This window comes from Galleria mellonella, unplaced genomic scaffold (genome assembly GCF_026898425.1).
Source record: "Galleria mellonella isolate WM207_F2 unplaced genomic scaffold, CSIRO_AGI_GalMel_v1 utg184, whole genome shotgun sequence".
Lineage (NCBI taxonomy): Eukaryota > Metazoa > Arthropoda > Insecta > Lepidoptera > Pyralidae > Galleria > Galleria mellonella.
Genome location: NW_026442025.1, coordinates 7,108,398 through 7,126,537, shown reverse-complemented (window position 1 = coordinate 7,126,537; position 18,140 = coordinate 7,108,398). Strand labels below are relative to the sequence as shown.

The 18,140-nt window shown below is 32.3% G+C and overlaps 1 protein-coding gene across 1 annotated transcript; it reads left to right on the top strand.

Annotated features, from left to right (window-relative positions):
* Positions 1-1,919: 1,919 nt before the first annotated feature.
* On the top strand, positions 1,920-17,626 carry LOC113512009 (probable cytochrome P450 301a1, mitochondrial). Its single transcript, XM_026895756.3, has 8 exons — positions 1,920-2,477; positions 13,406-13,599; positions 14,512-14,713; positions 15,022-15,184; positions 15,389-15,558; positions 15,969-16,047; positions 16,403-16,600; positions 17,339-17,626. The coding sequence occupies exons 1-8, from the start codon at positions 2,002-2,004 to the stop codon at positions 17,444-17,446; spliced, it is 1,590 nt and encodes a 529-aa protein (XP_026751557.1). The 5' UTR covers positions 1,920-2,001; the 3' UTR covers positions 17,447-17,626.
* Positions 17,627-18,140: the final 514 nt, after the last annotated feature.

Below are 18,140 nucleotides of genomic sequence, written 5' to 3'. Positions count from 1 at the left end.
GAGATGACATGTTGTTGAACGCTAATGCATTTAACCTGTGATGCATTCGCACCTATTCGTACATATCAAGAATACTCAAAGATTTCGATGTTCTTACACCGAAATCTTTGAGTATTCTATATCTCTAAGAGAAAACCTATCTGCAACTACTTCTCAATAATTGCTGTTAAATGATGTGAATGTGCCCAATAGAGTAAGCATCCCGTCACCTGTATCAAACAGTGAGAGACGATAGTTGAGGATGAATGTTAGTCTATTATAACGATTTCCACAAGAATTAACCACGATGACCGCGTGGAGGTCGATCTAACAAAGCTTATTAGCAATGAGGACTAACCTCCTCATTAGGGGGGAAAGAGATCGTTGGTAATGTGGCCTAACTGACCTATTGCTAGTAATACACCCTGTCAGGTCGCCCTCCACGCGGTTCCCCCTGGAAACCATCGTGGTTAATTTTAGTGGAATTTGTCACGATGCACTAATTGACCTGCTTTCATTGTCACCTATCATCCCTCACTGGTGCCCCGCCGGTGTATACCGATGGCGGGGTTACCATTCCATTATCACCCATTCAAAAAACCTCCTCATTAGGGGGGAAAGGGATTGTTGGTAATGGCGTCTAATAAGTTCCATTGCTAGCAATGTATTCTTTTAGGTAAACCTTTATGCGGTTCTCCCTGGAAACTATCCTAGTGAATTCATCAAAATTTTGTAATGACTTGAAAGGCAAGATAGCTATTATGGTCTCTGAATAGATTATATTATTAAATATCTAAGTTGAGCCGTAACTCAAAAAAGATGCCGTCAATCGTCGACCGAATTTTTTATGGTTTTTCTTCGTTATGTTTTATTCAAACTGTTGTCATATAGGTTATTATTATTATTTCAATTCTTTATTAAAAGTTAAAGTTTCTTTCTTCAATATAATATATCTCTAATATCTTTAATATATATTAGGTATAGGTATAATAACATAAACAGTACATAAATTTATTTGTGCATTTGTATCAACTTAAACATCTGTGTTTGAACTACATTATAAAATCTATATCTCAGACAACAGTTATAACTAAAATTATAAACTTGTTTGTGCTATAGTACACATTTTTACACGTTATCTCAAAGTTTCGATTAGTCTTTTGCGGTAACCAGGTGAAAAAATGCATTTAACACAGGATGTGCTATTAGATAAAAACAAGTATATTTTTCTTTGCAAATTAAAAAAAATCACGCCCTGTCTATAATAAAAAAAAAGCTATAAAATACATACTCATGAACCCCAAAAACCTTACATTATTTTTGGGCAGCCATATTAAATTACTATTGCTGATAATTATTTATTATATAATTCTTATACCATGATTCACGAATGCTGTCAATTATTCGTAATAAAAGATGAACTTAATATTGTTTAATAAAAAAAAAAGGAAATGAAAAGTTCTTCAGTTTATGACCATAAGAATATTAAGAACTAGGTTTAGATAATATATTCTTATGGTTTTGAATTTAGCTGGATTATACGAGCCCAGTAGTAGTAAACTCATTTAATTGAAAATCTGGTTAAAATATGGTATGATGTAAAACAACCTAATAGGATATCTGGATGAAAAATATCTACCTGTCTATAGGCGTACGATTATTTAAAATAAATAAATAAAAAATAGGTATAGCTATTTCTATTTAAATTATTTCGCTTAAAATGTATTAAAGTATTAAGTAAATGCAGTATTTTTGTGTACTTATATTTGATTATTAAAAATAAAATAAAATACATTCATAACTAAAATACATCATTTCGCGTTGTAATTGCAGTAGTTGCGTTGTATAAAATAGATGAGTAATATAATAATTTGCTACAAAAATGGAATGGCCATTATGTCCGTGAACGTAATGACATCTCCGTGAGTCGCTGCACCGGCTGGATACCACCAAACGGTACTTTATCCACGGTTCGATGTGGATCGCGTTACCCGCGCAGTCGCAATCGCGGCCTTAACCGCCATGGGTCGCTCTCTACGTTCGTTCTCTGCGTATACGCATCCATTTATCACGAAATATTCCCGTCATGCTGCCACCGGATGTCCATTTTCAAAACGCCAGCGTTCGCAAATCGCTCCAACAGCTGAACTCAACGAGGAAGTTTTTGCAAATGCCAAACCCTACTCTGAGGTACCAGGACCGAAGCCCATACCGATATTGGGAAATACGTGGCGAATGGTGCCCATAATTGGACAGTTCGATATATCGGAATTCGCGAAAGTGACAAAATTTTTCTTGGAGAAATATGGAAAGATCGTGCGTCTCGGTGGCCTTATAGGTAGACCTGATCTTTTGTTTGTGTACGATGCAGATGAGATCGAAAGGATGTACAGGAGGGAAGGGCCCACCCCATTTCGGCCGGCAATGCCTTGTTTAGTGAAATACAAATCAGAGGTGCGCAAGGATTTCTTCGGCGAGTTGCCAGGTGTCGTCGGTGTGTAAGTATTATATTTAAATAATTTTATATTGACATTTAAATTTAATTTATTGAAAAAGTAAAAATTAATAATGAAAAGGTAATGGTGGCTCTATATTTTAAATATTTTCATCTTATTTATTTTCTTCATTTATATAATACCAGATACCAGACTGTTTAGTTATTAAATTGTTACAATAGCGAATTTTAATATCTAAATGTAAATTTATATAGAATTAAGCACACAGTGCTAAATTTATAGAAATTCGTTTATCCGCTGAGTAACAAGTATTGATATCTTAGCACAAACACACTTTCACATTTACAAAACTTAGTGCAAAATATATATTATTTTATATTTGTATTTTAACATTATAAATCTTTGGTTGTATGTATGTATCTTTGTTAGTTAAATTATCCATGCAATATTAAGTAACTGGCTAATAAAGGTAGAGTCTTAAAACGAAATAATCTTCTTTTAACTGTAAGAAAACCTTTTGAGAAAAAAAAGTATTGAGTTACATGTATTTTGTTGAAAACTCTCGACCAGTTACTGTATCCGGTATTACTAATAATTGAAAGAGTTGTATTCTAAAAACCTAAAAAAATAATTTCCTGAGATAAATATAAAGGCGTATATTTATACTTATATTAAATTCTCGTCTGTCTTCATTAGTATTTAGAGCGGTAACGTTGACGGTTTCACAACTTTCACATTTTTCTTTTGTATCCACTATAATTTGTGTTGCTCAAGAGTTAAGAGATGTGTTCTTTGTCTTGCAACGATTTACCTACTCCGTTATTAAAAGATATATTTATATAATTGTTAATAAATTTTGAACACTAAGAAATAATTGGTTAGGCCAGATAAGAAAAAATTTTGGTGTCACGTTTTATAGGAAAGTAAAAATATGGTATGGACCAAAGTTAATTGGAGAAAAATCCATGATGTAGTTGTTTCGATAAGAGGAAACTTTAAAACTGTAAAGCCTGTTAATCTTACAAAGCACGTATTATATTTTTTTTAATGTTAATGCCAGCCTCTTTTGTATTCATGATATGATTAGCACGCATAGGTAGCCTTCATACTCATATTGATATAATCAAGTGATGTTTAACTCGTTGCTGTTGGGGGGGAAGGGATTGTTAGCAATGGATTTTGACAGCCCCATTGCTAGCAATAGCCCTATTAGGTCGACCTCTACGTGATTCCCCCTGGAAACCATCGTGAACAATTCTTATTAAATTCGTCACGATGGACTAACTGACCTGCTTCATTCTCACCTATCATCCCTCACTGGTGCCCCGCCGGTGTATACCAATAGCGGGTTACCATTCAATTATCACCCTTTAAAAAAAAACTCGTTGCTGTTTTAAGGTTTCTGATACAAGAGATATAACACTTTAGTCCCTAGGTAATAGGTATATGTGGGTAATATGTTGGTAATGTGATGAGCGACATAGGATATGCCACTTTATTAGATATTTGATTTTACTCGCGACTTCGTCTGCATGGCCGAGATATGTTTAGAGATAAAAAGTAGCCTATATCTTTCTCTATCACATATAAGTACGTATATTGGTATACACGTATTATACCAATGTATATTTTATAGTGATTGGTTAAGGAGTTATAAGGTAACAAACAAACAAACAAACTTATTTTCTAATTTATAATATTAGTAAGGATGATATACATATTCACATCAACATATTCGAAGGTAGATCTTGCCTTGTAATAAATGTCTTTAATAAGATAAATAATAAGATGTTTCACAGATAGTTACTTTATATTTTGTTTTTAATATAAGGAATTATCTAAAGTAGATTTTGCTTTGCAACAAGCAATTTCTTGCTCCGTAAAGAAAAACGACAGCTTCAATCATCATTAAATTAAGAAAATTAATACATGACTAATATTCGAAGTAAAAATCTGTCGATTATAAAAATAATTATCAAAGTCGGGTAAAAAACAGCAATCTAATCGCGTGTTTTAGGCAGGTACAAAAAATCAGATGAATTAAGAATCCCTTGCGTTTCTATTTCGCTTAGAAACTCATACACGTGGACCTTGTATGTCATGTTTGTCGATACAATATATTTAGATGTCACTAACTGGATTCTAACTTGACAACAATGTCAATTTGCAGTTTGGTGTTACATACATACATGTTAACACTTGCACTTGAAAGCAAGGTTAATTCACCTTGAACAATATTATATAATATTTATACTTTATGCAAACCAAAGTGTAAGGACAGTTTTGATATCTGCTATTTGAAGGGCATTTTATTTTTTTTTTTTGTTTTTGATGATCTAAAATATAAGATAATAAAAGTCGCCAGTACGTCAGCAATAGTAATAATACCGGATCCAGTTTTATACGTTAAATTAATTGAAATTAAAAATATCAATTAGATAATTGAGGGTAAAGAAATATAGTATTTATAGAATTTGAAACGTAGAAAGTAGTTGGTATAATTTAAGATTTTGCACTATAAAAAGAAATGGCAACTTTAATTGCCATAAAATTTATTTGGGATTAACACGAAAATAAACTTTATCGATTGGAGTGTGAATTGCCAAAATTGATCCACATTTGATATAGAAATTGAAATATACTTAATACCTATATGCAAGAAAAAAAAACCAGATGTACTGAAAACCTACTTAATTAAGTCACTTAAAAATTAATTTATTCTATAGGTATTAAATAAATTCCAAGTATTTAAATTCTACGTAAATGAAATCGCGTTAGTAATATTGCGAGTATCATTATCATTAGAAAATGGTGATGGTATCTGTCTACCTGCAACTAGTGTTGACAGACCGGTTTGGTCGTTTGGTGTTAAATACCAAAATCCGGTAACTCGGTCGCTGCTTGCCCCAAGCCTAGCCAATCCCATAAGCGTTGATAACTAACAGGCAACGGAATACGATATTCTAAGCATTTATTTCATTATACATACATACATACACAATTTTATGGTAAACGCATAAGTAAATCCTTTATGACATTAACTATATGTACTATCTTTAATATATGGATTTATGAAAGTAAGACAATAAAACTGATACATTAATAATTTAACATTTTATTTAAGTTTCAGTAATAGAGTACTTATTTTATATTGTCCGTGGTGATGACCCACTCACCTGATGTAAATCTGTGTCCTATGGAATTTTGTCTATTGACATGAACATGATGCAAATTTACATCAGATAGGTCATCAACCGTCTTATCATTCCAAGTTGCGTATAAAAATATATTAATTTCAACCAAGTAATATTAATGCACATATCTTTCTTTTGTGTATACATATGTTTTTTTTTTGTTGGGTGAAAATGGTATGGTAACCCCGCCTGTGCTAACGGGATACGCTGGCGGAGCACCAGTGAAGGGCGATAGATGAGAATGAAAATAGGCCAGTTAGCCCATCATGATGAATTCATCAGGAATTAACCATGATAGTTTCCAGGGAGAACCGCGATGAGGTCGACCCGGTTGGGTATATTGCTAGCAATGGGATTCTCAGTCTCCATTACTAACAATACCTTTCCCTCCTGTATACATATGTTGCTTTCATTACTAAAATTTTGTTCTTTACAATACAAATATTTTATACCTCCTTCTAAAGAAATGGACAATGTTTTAACGGTTAATAACAATTTAATAAAAAAAAAGTATTTTAAATATTACAGTTTTTTCATTTTGTACTAAATACAAAAAAAAAAAAACTTTATTATGATAAAAACAATCTTTTATAAGTTGTACCTAAGCATATACGCTAATTTCGAAGTTGATGACTCTTCTCCCATACATAATTCATGTTTATATAGATGAAATTTATTTAAATATCAAGTAGTCGTTAAGAACCAATGTGGTTTTTCTGTATTATGTTTCATTATAATAAAATATTATAATTATATGGCCTCCGTACATTAAGCGTTTCGGATTGTCAACTGACGCTTGCAAACCTCGAGATCACTAGTCCATACCCACTATTATAAACTGAATTACGAATTTTTAGGAAACAATCCAGAGTTTTAAGGATCTAACAACTTCATTACTAGTAATATCAGGTTGACTTCTATGCTCTTTTATTGTCATCTATCATCCATTGCTGGTATTTCGCCAATGTATACCTATAGCGCAGGCGGGAGTTTTTTTTTTATGAATGACAATGGAATGGTAACCTCACCCGCATTGTCGGCGTACGTTCGCAGGGCACAGTGATAGATGAGGATTAAGGCAAGTGAGTTAGCCCATAATGACGAATTCCACAAGAATGAACCACGTTGGTTTCTGGGAGGCAAACGTATGGACGATGATCTCATAGGGTAGGTCGCTAGCAATGGGATTGTTCATGACAGAGTCCATAACTAACAATTCCTTCTCTTCGCGCAGTCGGGGTTACCATTCCATTTTTATTCATAAAAAAACCCAGAATCTTTATTTACTAACGCTGTGTGATTAAAATATTAAACAAACAGGCAAACTCTATTTAAGTGATATTTGAATATGTTCGTCCGGAGCTTACGTTTTGTGTACATTGCTTCTTAATATAGTTTGTATAACTTAAACAGGAAAGTAAATATCCCATGTACCCACTAACGTTCTATAGTACACCTACACACACGAGTCTAGTATTGGTTGTTGATACTTGACCCACATGGGAAGTAGTGCGAAGCGAAAGCCGTGTAAATGACGTGATGACTGCGGTAATACTAATATTAAGGTAACAATACCGTACTATTACATTACATTATTATATTATAGAATGGGCCTCCCTTTCATTACCCGTGAGTGTTGAAAGAGACGACTAAGGGAACGTAATGGTCTTTAAGAAGTAAAATGTTCTTCTTGAAACATCACCAAAGTCTAATTGCGGCTGTCAACCCGCCTGCCAAGCGTGGCAACTACTAGCAAAACAGTTTTTTCTTTATGTTAGTTCTTTTTTAAAGATCTCTCAACAAATAGATACGAACATTTGTCGTCAGTTATCATGCAATCTGTAGATTATAATGAGACGACAGTCTGTCATTTAGCAATCAAATTCAGCGACCGTACTCAGTTAAGGACACATTACGTAATACAAAGTTACGAAAAATTATGTATTTATTAAAATTAGTCTCGCCATAAACAAAGGTGTGTGAAGCAATAACGATAAGACGTGTTGACTGTAACTATCTATTTATTATATACTATATGATAGAATAGCCTTTTACCCGTTACTTTGTACGTGTGGATTTCAAAAGTAGAAAACATAATGGAATAGGGCACTTTTACTTTTACTATAAACCATAATTTTATATGATAATTTGACATAAAGAATACTGTAATTTGAAAAATGTTTGGACTTTATAATTGTAATATAATGTAGAGACTAAATACAATTTAACATTTACAAAGGAATTGAGCCCCTGTATCTAGAAGTTGTTTAAAAAGTGCATGTTGATCTGTACAAATAAATGTGAAGGCCACGCGAACGTGTGAAGTGCGAACCTCTAAAGTACAGATAATATAATAATACGTAAAGTAAAGAGGTGCCTAGTCTGAAGTACCTTGAACATTTAAGCTTGAATCACTTGATTGATCGTTTAATATATTTGCTATGTGCTCGAATCTAGCTACAAGCCATTTACGCACGTTTGATTTTAATTTAGGTACATAGATATATTTTTTATTAAATGAGAATACTGAATTATAATACTTTTCTATTCAGCTTAAAATGGTAAACAAACTGACGGCTCAACTGATGTAAACGTGGTACGCCATTTATAGACATGCACACATGATGGACATTACAGAATATTATGTAACGCTTATGGTACCCCTTATACGTGAGGAAGAAGGGATTGTTAATAATGGAGATTAGTAGTACTATTGCTAGCAATACACCTTGTCAGGTCGATCTCCTCGCGGTTCTCCATGGAAACCATCGAGGTGAATTCAAAGTGACTTCATCACGATGTTCTAACTGACCTGTCTTTTCATTCTCACCTATCATCTTTCATCGGTTCGGTTAGCGCAAGCGGTAACCCCTTCCATTATCATCCACTAAAAATCCCTCATACGTTTCCTATAATAATAATAAATTTAACATCTAGAATATTCGACTCAAATTTTACAGAAGAAAAGTTAAAAAGAGATGTGTTAAGCAGGTTGACGTTTTATCAAGCAGATATAATATTGTAAGCTGCAAAATAGTTGTGTATTTTGTATGTGAGTGCGTTTTAGCCTAACTATATATAAAGTAATAATTGGTCTGTCCCAGTGTAGTCGAAGACCACATTGATTTCAAATAAATCAATATTTAGTAAATATTGGTATTTAAAGCTAAAGTGCCAACTTGTGAATCAGGATTAGTAATAGTAAGAATACACGATGAATAAGTGCTAGTATGATGCTAAATAAATAGGTATCTAGTGTACATGACAAATAAAATATTGTATAATTTGTGTACACATTCGGAAATCTTGCATTTTGTTATGCCTCCAATATTTCTATTAATATAATAAATGCGAAAGTTTGTAACGAGGGATGGATGGATGTTTGTTACTCTTTAACGCAAAAACTATTGAACGGATTTGAACATTTGTTAACATGGATTCTATTCGTCGGCTTTGACCATGAGCCCATGCGTTCGATTTAGATAATTAATCTGTGTTTATAATCACTAATACTGAAATACTTGATTTATGCTAAAATATCTATTATTCGATTAACGCATTTAGCAATCTGTGTCAAGTCCACATGTTAATTCTTTAAATCTTCATTAAATTATATATTGTAATGATTATTTGTTAAGTTTATTAGTACTATAATACTTAACATTATCTTTAGGGGGGGGGGGGGAAGGGATTGTTAGTAATCTGACTAGACTAGTTAGACTGAGAATCCCATTGCAACCAACTATCATGGTAAATTCCTGATGAATTCATCATGATGGGCTAACTGGCCTGTTTTCATTCTCATCTATCACCCTTCACTGGTGCTCCGCCAGCGTATCCCGTTGGCGCAGGCGGGGTTACCATACCTTTTTCACCCATCAAAAAAAAAAAACATTACCTTTTTTTTTTTTTTTTTTTTTTTTTTTGCAACTTAGAATGACAAACAAGCCTACGGCCCACCTGATGGAAAGTGGTAACCGTCGCCTATAGACATGAGCAGCACCATGGACATAGCAGACTATACTGTTTCACCCATGATACCCCCCATGCGTTGCCATTCCTGAGGACTCAGGTGTTATTCCTCTGTACCCAGTAAATTCACGCCATATCCCACCCTTCAAACCGAAACACAGTCATGCAAACACAACTGCTTCACGGTTCAAACACGAATGGGACAGAGGTACCCAAGCAATCGACTTTTGTACAAAGTCTCCTTTATTAATACAAAAATAATATGAGTTTTTATTAAGGGAAATAAAGAGAAAAAAAAATCCTTAATATACATGATGTGACTGTAATTTTTCTTTTATGGAAAATGTCTTAAATTATCTTGCATTATTATTTTTAACTGAAATGATATTCAATACAACGCATTTATTTTAAAATAAAAATCAAATGTATACTAATTTATTTAAGATTGAACTCATTTCAGGGTAATAACGAAAATTTCATTATATTTGAGCTTGAAATAATTTACATGTGACCAGAAACGGTATATGAATAAAAGATCAGGCTGTATTGTTTAATATCTTTGCATAAATGATTGTAATTAATTGATATCTAAAAATGGTTTACTCCTTACACCTTTCATGTGCAGTAAAGCAAACGCATATCTAGTGACCATCGTGCAAGTATGGTCGTGAGCAAGAATGTTTATATTCCACGAATGCTGTCACGGCATCAGAGTCATGTTCATTTTTATTCAACATGCGATTTCATCGTTTATATTTACTTAGGTACATCATGTCATTGCCTACAAAGAACAAGAATTAGTAGATTAAATGATAGGGGTAATGACTGAATGCATAGTTTTTTTTATAACATAGGAGGCAAACTAAATTGCGAGTCATTCGATCGTAAGTTATTATTGCCGCCCATAGGCACCCGTAACATCAGAGGAATTGCAGGTGTGTTGTTGGCCTTCAAATAAGGAATATGTATGCTTTTTTCTTGAAGATTTCAATGTCGAATCTGTTCGGAAACACTGCTTTTGGGAGTTGGTTCTATACTTTGGTTATGCGTGGAAGAAAATGCCTATAGATAGATGCGCACGGTGAAGGATCGCCACTCATCAAAGTTTAGTTTGATATAGTTATACTTTTAGTATTAATAATAGTTAAATATATATAAAAATTCTATGTCATAATCTTGACATTATTTGTAAATTTTGTAAATGTTCATTGCTTGTTCCAACTTGAGAGATAAGATAGTTCTTAACGAAATGAACGAAAAGTTTTTAATGAAACCAAGAAAAAATGCACCCCATTGGTGGTATTGGTGATTACCCCTAAATCTAAAGCTATCATTTGCAAGATCAACTAGTAGTAAACAATTAAAATTACGGTTTCTTGATAAAATTCATGAATTATAATATCTGAAATAAATTTAAAACGTTTTGTTAAATAATTTCTAAAAAGAAACCATAACTGATTACTTAGTTACTGTTCTAGATTGTTACAATCTATTGGCATTCATGGTTAGAATTCATCCATATATAATAATCCATAAACATCTGATTGGAATATGTATAAATTCAAACGACTTATGGAATTTATATTTATAGCTGTCATAAACGGGAAAAATTATTTATCAATGTATTATATGAAACACATTAATATTTATCAATATTTAGAAACTTAAATTATTATTTTGTGTATGTTAAGATACAGTCAAAGAAGAAGAAATAACAATTACATCATAATTTCGATTCTTTTCAACTAACTTCAAAAAGAAGGTTTTCAGTTTGGTTAGATAGATAGATATATAATTTATTTACATTACTTACAACACATAAATAATAAGTATAAAAATAAAATAAAAGGAAAATATTATACATAAAAGAAGTAACATAATTTTTCCATTTCGTGAGTGTGCCACAGTAACCCAAAATGGTCACAACTCAGTTTATTGCTTTGCCCTCAAAACAGCAAAACACTACTACTACTAAATAATATTCTGTTGCAGCCACAAGTAGTTTAGTTATTAAATCCATTTTTTTTTTGGTTTTAAAAGGATTTGCTACAAATGAAGTCTTTTTTTGTGGAATACAATATTATACTTTAAGAAATCGATAGGGTTTGCTCTCGTTTTATTTCCATATTAAATTAGTTTTTGTTTGATCGTTGATATATGTGTTATGGAACAGTTTATGAAATAAGTCCGGCATGAAGAGAAAACCATTTATTTTATTATAATAAAACAACCCGACATGTTGATGTTGTACAGTGACATCCTCATTGCTGATGCTACAGTGTTGCCAATATATAGAACATAAATAATAAATGACATATGGAACAGTCATGTATAACCTTTTTTGCGAAGTAAGATCTTCAATTATATGTGTACTCAATAATAGGTATGAGAGACTACATATTTTGATTTTATATCGCTGCGGTAGGTTTGCCCTTTCTTAACGTACAAAAGTGAAAAGCATAATGTTTCTTTATGCGCATCTATTGTTTACAAGCCATAAGTCAAGTTTATGGACAATTATACTTTATGTACTTTGACTTTATGTGCCTTGACAGCTGGTTTTATGTGTGCAAATATTTATATGACTTGTTTAGATTCTTCTATACAGCTTATGGACTTATTACCATTTTCAAATGACCATCTGTTTGGGTAGATACTTCGCTATTTATAGTTCAACTAGTTTGTAGAATTTATTTATGAATAATAATAAATATTTACGTTAAATTTAGGTAAGATTCTATAACAAACTTTTAATTTTGGACTTTTCTCCGCAAACAAAAATTCTAAAGTAATGTACGATACGGAAGTCAATTTCAGTCAATTTACAAGAATTTTCTTGACTGGAAAAAGAATTATTAAAATCAGTTCAAGGGCACGACTTTATATACAAATACAAAAATACAGACGAATTTAGATTCTCCTCCTTTTTGAAGTCGCTTAAAATTAAGTAGATACGAGTAAGAATTGAAATGAAATTAAGTAGAAATTCCACATTGACAGTAAACGTGTTCGACCACTGGTTTGCCCTTCACAATTTATTTTTACTTTGGTTTACAATTTGCAAGCTATGAACGAATATAACCTTGCTTTTATATTTTACAAAATTATATTGGCTTGTTTTGCGGAGTTTTTGTTAATATCTTTATTTTTATGTGTGGTCAGCATATGAGATCGATGAATATTTTGGTTTTACATTCTCTATACTCCGTAGTATAGGTACATTATGATATTGCTAAACGATGTTCATCCAATTCTGTTACTATGTAGTTAAACTAATTATGGATAAAGTGTTTAAATAAGGATTTAAAAATCTGTACAAAAATATTAATTGATTTTTGATGCTGACTGTACTTATTAAAATTTTCACGTTAGGTAACTGATTATCAACACGTGTGACGTTTAGTGTCCGAGTAGGGAATGGTGCTTTCTTTCGTGCGACACAGTGCATCAACCATACCTATATTAGAAAATTATTATTAAACAATTATAATATTATTGTAACCTTTTAATTGCATATGGGGTCATCTAAACCATTGCACGTCGACCTATTGGGATCTTTTGTGCTTCCTTCTGCCTTATACTATAATTTTATATATTACCTTTGCGATTTAACGTTTTCTATATTAAAACGTAGATATGTAGTACCTTTGCTGTTTTAATTTTCAACCGACTTCAAAAAGTAAATACAAACATACATAAATACAGATATACTTACAAATTGGTCTTATATAAACTTTATTGTAGTATTTAAACCAAAATATCTGGTTTTGCCACAATTGAAATAGTTTTTTTTCCATTTTACAGACATGGTGAGCAATGGCGCAAGTTCCGCTCGAAAGTTCAGCGACCGATCTTACAACCGCAAACGGTGAAGAAATACGTCACACCGATCGAGCTAGTCACAGAGGACTTCATCAGGTATATGGAGGATGCTCGAGATCAGAACGGGGACCTGCCACATGAGTTCGACAATGACATACACCGATGGTCGCTTGAATGTGAGTATCTATTATTTTGTAAGCTTCATATTTAGATTCACATTCTAAATTGTGTGTTCGAGATACACGTTTCACCAAAATATTATTATGCAAAAATTATTAATGTACTATAACTTAGTAATTTTGTATATAATATAGGCCACGTCAAAAATAAATAAATATATATTAGTGGCTAAATTAAATGCCCACAGTGATTAGACATGTTTATTTTAATAACAAAAAAATTAATTATTAATTTATTAGATTAACTGGGTGAGCGTTAAAGTCTCTCAATACGCTCATTCAGGAAAGAATCAGTACAATATTACGCTTACAGTGGTAATCCTTAATGGATTTGATACAAGTGTTGCTGTTGTGGTGAACCTATACTCGACATACTCATATTTTGCCGATCATAATATTATAAATCATCATCATTATCATCAGTTGTTAATTGCCCATTGCTGAACATTAGCTGAAATTTCCCATAAGGGGAATTTTGCCAATAGTTATCATGCTTGGTAGACGGGTTGGTAATTGCAATTAGGCTTTTAGTGATGTTTGAGGAGAGACGCTGCTGCCCATCACTCTACCTCAGTTAAGTTCTCTTACTCACCTTTTACAACACCCACGAGAAAGAGAATACAGAATATGACTGGGTCACTATTTGAATAATTCTTTTAATAATAAATTAATTTATTCCAATCATAGCTATCAATTATAAAATTTAAAATAACGATGATGCCAAGAACAAATAATATGAAAAGGTTAAATTTACTCACTATTTTGTTTAATTTTATTTATTTGTATTTAAATAATATTATTATTTAAATTATTATTATTGTGGGGCAGAGAGTTAATAGCGCTGATTTGGTAAAATTATTAAATAATTCATTTCTTACCTAAATAATGCCATCTATTGACAAATTACAGGTATTGGTCGTGTAGCTCTTGACGTCAGGTTGGGTTGTTTATCAAGTAAACTCTCTAATGATTCGGAACCTCAACGAATCATTAATGCAGCGAAATACGCTCTCCGGAATGTAGCTGTTTTGGAATTGAAGGCACCATACTGGCGATACATTCCTACACCGTTGTGGACCAAATACGTTAATAATATGAATTTCTTTGTTGAGTAAGTAGCATTTTATCTAAAATATAATGGGCATTCTATTTTATTTTTGTCTTTAATGCTAAGGGATGGGATACGGCTAATTTTAGGATCAGGCTATAGAGACCATTGTTCTTAGGAATGGTAACGCATGAGAGGTACAATAAACATCATAGTGTATACTGTGATACGGCTGCTTCTTTTATTCGTGTGACCCGTTAGCATTTTTGCTGTTGCAAGTTGTAGAAAAAAAAATATAAATTTAAAAAATATTTCAATAATGTTTGATTACCTAAATCAAACTAATTAAAAATAATTCTTTTTCTCTTTAGACTTTGTTCCCGTTATATCAATGAAGCATTAGAGAGACTCAAGACGAAAAAAGTAACATCAGAAAATGACTTGTCTCTTTTGGAACGAGTATTGAAGAGTGAAGGGGATCCCAAGATCGCAACTGTGATGGCTTTGGATTTAATATTAGTGGGGATTGATACGGTAATTTCAGAACATTTATATACAAACTATTTGTTATACTGATATTATTCTGAACTGTTCTAGTCTCTACCTCCAAATAATTAATTATTTAATTTATGGTTCGATCCAAAATAGTTGGATCCATTTACATAGACATTTAGATAAAAGTTTTCAATTTATAACATCCTTCATTTAAATCAAACGTTAAAAGAATACATTTTTCAGATATCCATGGCAGTTTGTTCTATTCTATATCAGGCGGCTACACGCCTAAAGCAGCAGGACAAGATGGCTGAAGAAATTAGGAGGGTATTACCTGATCCAAGTAAACCCCTTACATATGCAGATCTGGATAAGCTGCATTATACTAAGGCGTTTGTTAGAGAAGTTTTCAGGTAAGCTGTGTACAATTGGTATTATATCAAACAACTTTAAACTTTTAAAAATTCTGAAATCAGATTTAACAATAATACTAGAATAACACTAATCATATCCCGGATAATAAATTAATCAATATACATCAATAAAAAAATATATGTATATTAAATCATACAGAAAGGGAGAAATGAAATAATTGGCCAAAGAACTGTAAACACTGATATTTCGTATAGCATTAAATTTTGCGTAGGAGTTTTTTATATATGTAGCTACCGCATAAAATATAAAGATATGATTAGAAAATTTGCGTGCGAATCTATGGACAATAGTGTTAGTAGAGAATATCAACTTTTTTTCTTGTAAAAGATCTTATGATTCATGGTTTTTAATAAAGTAGCAGATTAATGTTTAATTTTCTAATTTTTAGAATGTATTCAACTGTTATCGGTAATGGAAGAACTCTTCAAGAAGACGACGTTATTTGCGGGTATCATATACCAAAAGGAGTAAGTTTTTTTTTTTTTTGTCAATTCTGGCTAAATGTGTACGAGTAGAATCTTTATACTGTACGTATTTAATATGAAATATAGGTTTTTAATTATGCGCTAAATAGGCGTGGGAAACGAAAAATATGAGTTTAAAGTACCATATGTACATTTGGTAAAAAAATATTGCTAAAGAGCAATATGGGCATTTATAAACTTTACCTACTTCCCATTCATACTCCTATGCTATTATACTCAAATATTGCGTATTGTATATATCAAGAATTCAATATACATCTAAACTTAAAGTCAAAGCATAATTACTTTTTTAATAGATAAAATAAATTATTTATTAATTACTGTCGTACTTTTCCAGGTTCAAGTAGTATTTCCCACAATTGTGACCGGCAACATGGAACGGTTTGTCTCTGATCCTGAGGAGTTCAAACCGGAAAGATGGCTAGAGAACAATGGTCGGCTGCATCCATTTGCATCGTTGCCGTACGGTTTTGGAGCCCGGATTTGTCTTGGTCGAAGATTTGCGGATCTCGAAATTCAGATTTTGCTTGCTAAGGTAATTACAGTAAAAAAATCTTATAACCTACCAATGACCACTGGTAAATAGTTTTTTTCTTTATGAGGAAGATAATAATATATCATACATACTGTTATCACTCTGATTAGGTGAAATGGAACGGCGTTTTATCTGTGTTTAAATTTTCTTTTTGGTGATGTACACTGCTTTTCCTTTAATCACCTCTTAGGTATTCTGGGTATGAGAAGTAAATGTGACTTTTATTGTTATTGCAGTCGTAAACTGTCCACTGTTGAACATAAGCTTTTCCCATAAGGGGAGTTTTGCCAGTAGTTGCCACGCTTGGCAGGCGGGTTGGCAACCGTAGTTAGGCTTTTAGAGATTTTTAAGAGGGTCGCTGTTGCTTATTCCTCGTCCTCCCTTAGTCGTCTCTTACCATACTTAGGGAAAAGGAAGGGTCGGCTTATTCTATGTGGGGCACACACGGCGAAATGTGACTAGTTATATGTTTATTGTTATTATTCCTTCACTGTATGGATGAACACAAATACTAAATTTAAACATAAGGATATTTTAAGATCACGTAATCATATATAGGTATCGCGGCGACAGAATATACTCTGTTATGCTCATGGTACTGTTCATGTCTATAGATGACTGTTGTTACATTCTATCAGGTCAGCCGTCAGTTTATTTGCACATCAACATTGCATAAAACATCACATGAAAATTTTAACAATTTTATTTTGATTTTTACAATCTATACTTAATTTTCAGTTATTACGTCGTTACCGTCTGGAATACCACCATGAGCCCTTGGACTATGCTGTTACATTTATGTACGCCCCCGATGGTCCACTGCGTCTGCGCATGATTGAACGATAAACAGGAAAATATTATTATCAATAAACGATAATGATATTTTTTAAAACATATTGGTACTTTATAAATATGATTTATAATGATAATACGTACCTTTTATTTACTTGCGCTTTTATATACAGTTAGTATAAGATATTCATTTTGTAAAATTGTTTAAGATTAATGTAAATAAAATATTTTGTACTTTCATTTGATTTTTATTTATTGTAAGATAGTGGGTAACATTACATAAAAACTAAAAGAATGTATCATAAATTACCTAGTTGTGGATTGTTGTAGATACTTCGATGAAATTGCGTTTTTGAGTAGGTTGACTAGATGGCGCTGCTATTTTAAACAATCAATAGTTATGGGTTACCAACTTCAAATTATCGAGTATTTTTTAGATAGTAAATCGGAAAATAAAAGCTTTTCTTTTTGAAGACATTTTTAAATTATCTGCAACGATATATTTTATTATTTTAATAGATTATATAACGCTGCCTGTGATATCGGTATACACTGGCGAGGTACTAGTGAGGAATGATAGGTGAGGATGAAGTCAGGCCAGTTGGCACATCGCGACGAATTTCATAATAATTGATCACGAAGATTTCCAGGGGATATCGCGTGGAGTTCGACCTGACCCTATAATGTACCCCACATTGCTAGGAATAATAAAGTCTCCATTATTAACATACCTTCTCTCCCTCTATGC

Bases quoted from the DNA above. Each gene is read 5' to 3' on its own strand.
- LOC113512009 (XM_026895756.3), top strand. From the start codon at position 2,002: ATGGGTCGCTCTCTACGTTCGTTCTCTGCGTATACGCATCCATTTATC. The intron at 14,714-15,021 runs GTAAGTAGCATT...TTTTCTCTTTAG, and splicing joins AATATGAATTTCTTTGTTGA to ACTTTGTTCCCGTTATATCA. The intron at 15,559-15,968 runs GTAAGCTGTGTA...TCTAATTTTTAG, and splicing joins TTTGTTAGAGAAGTTTTCAG to AATGTATTCAACTGTTATCG.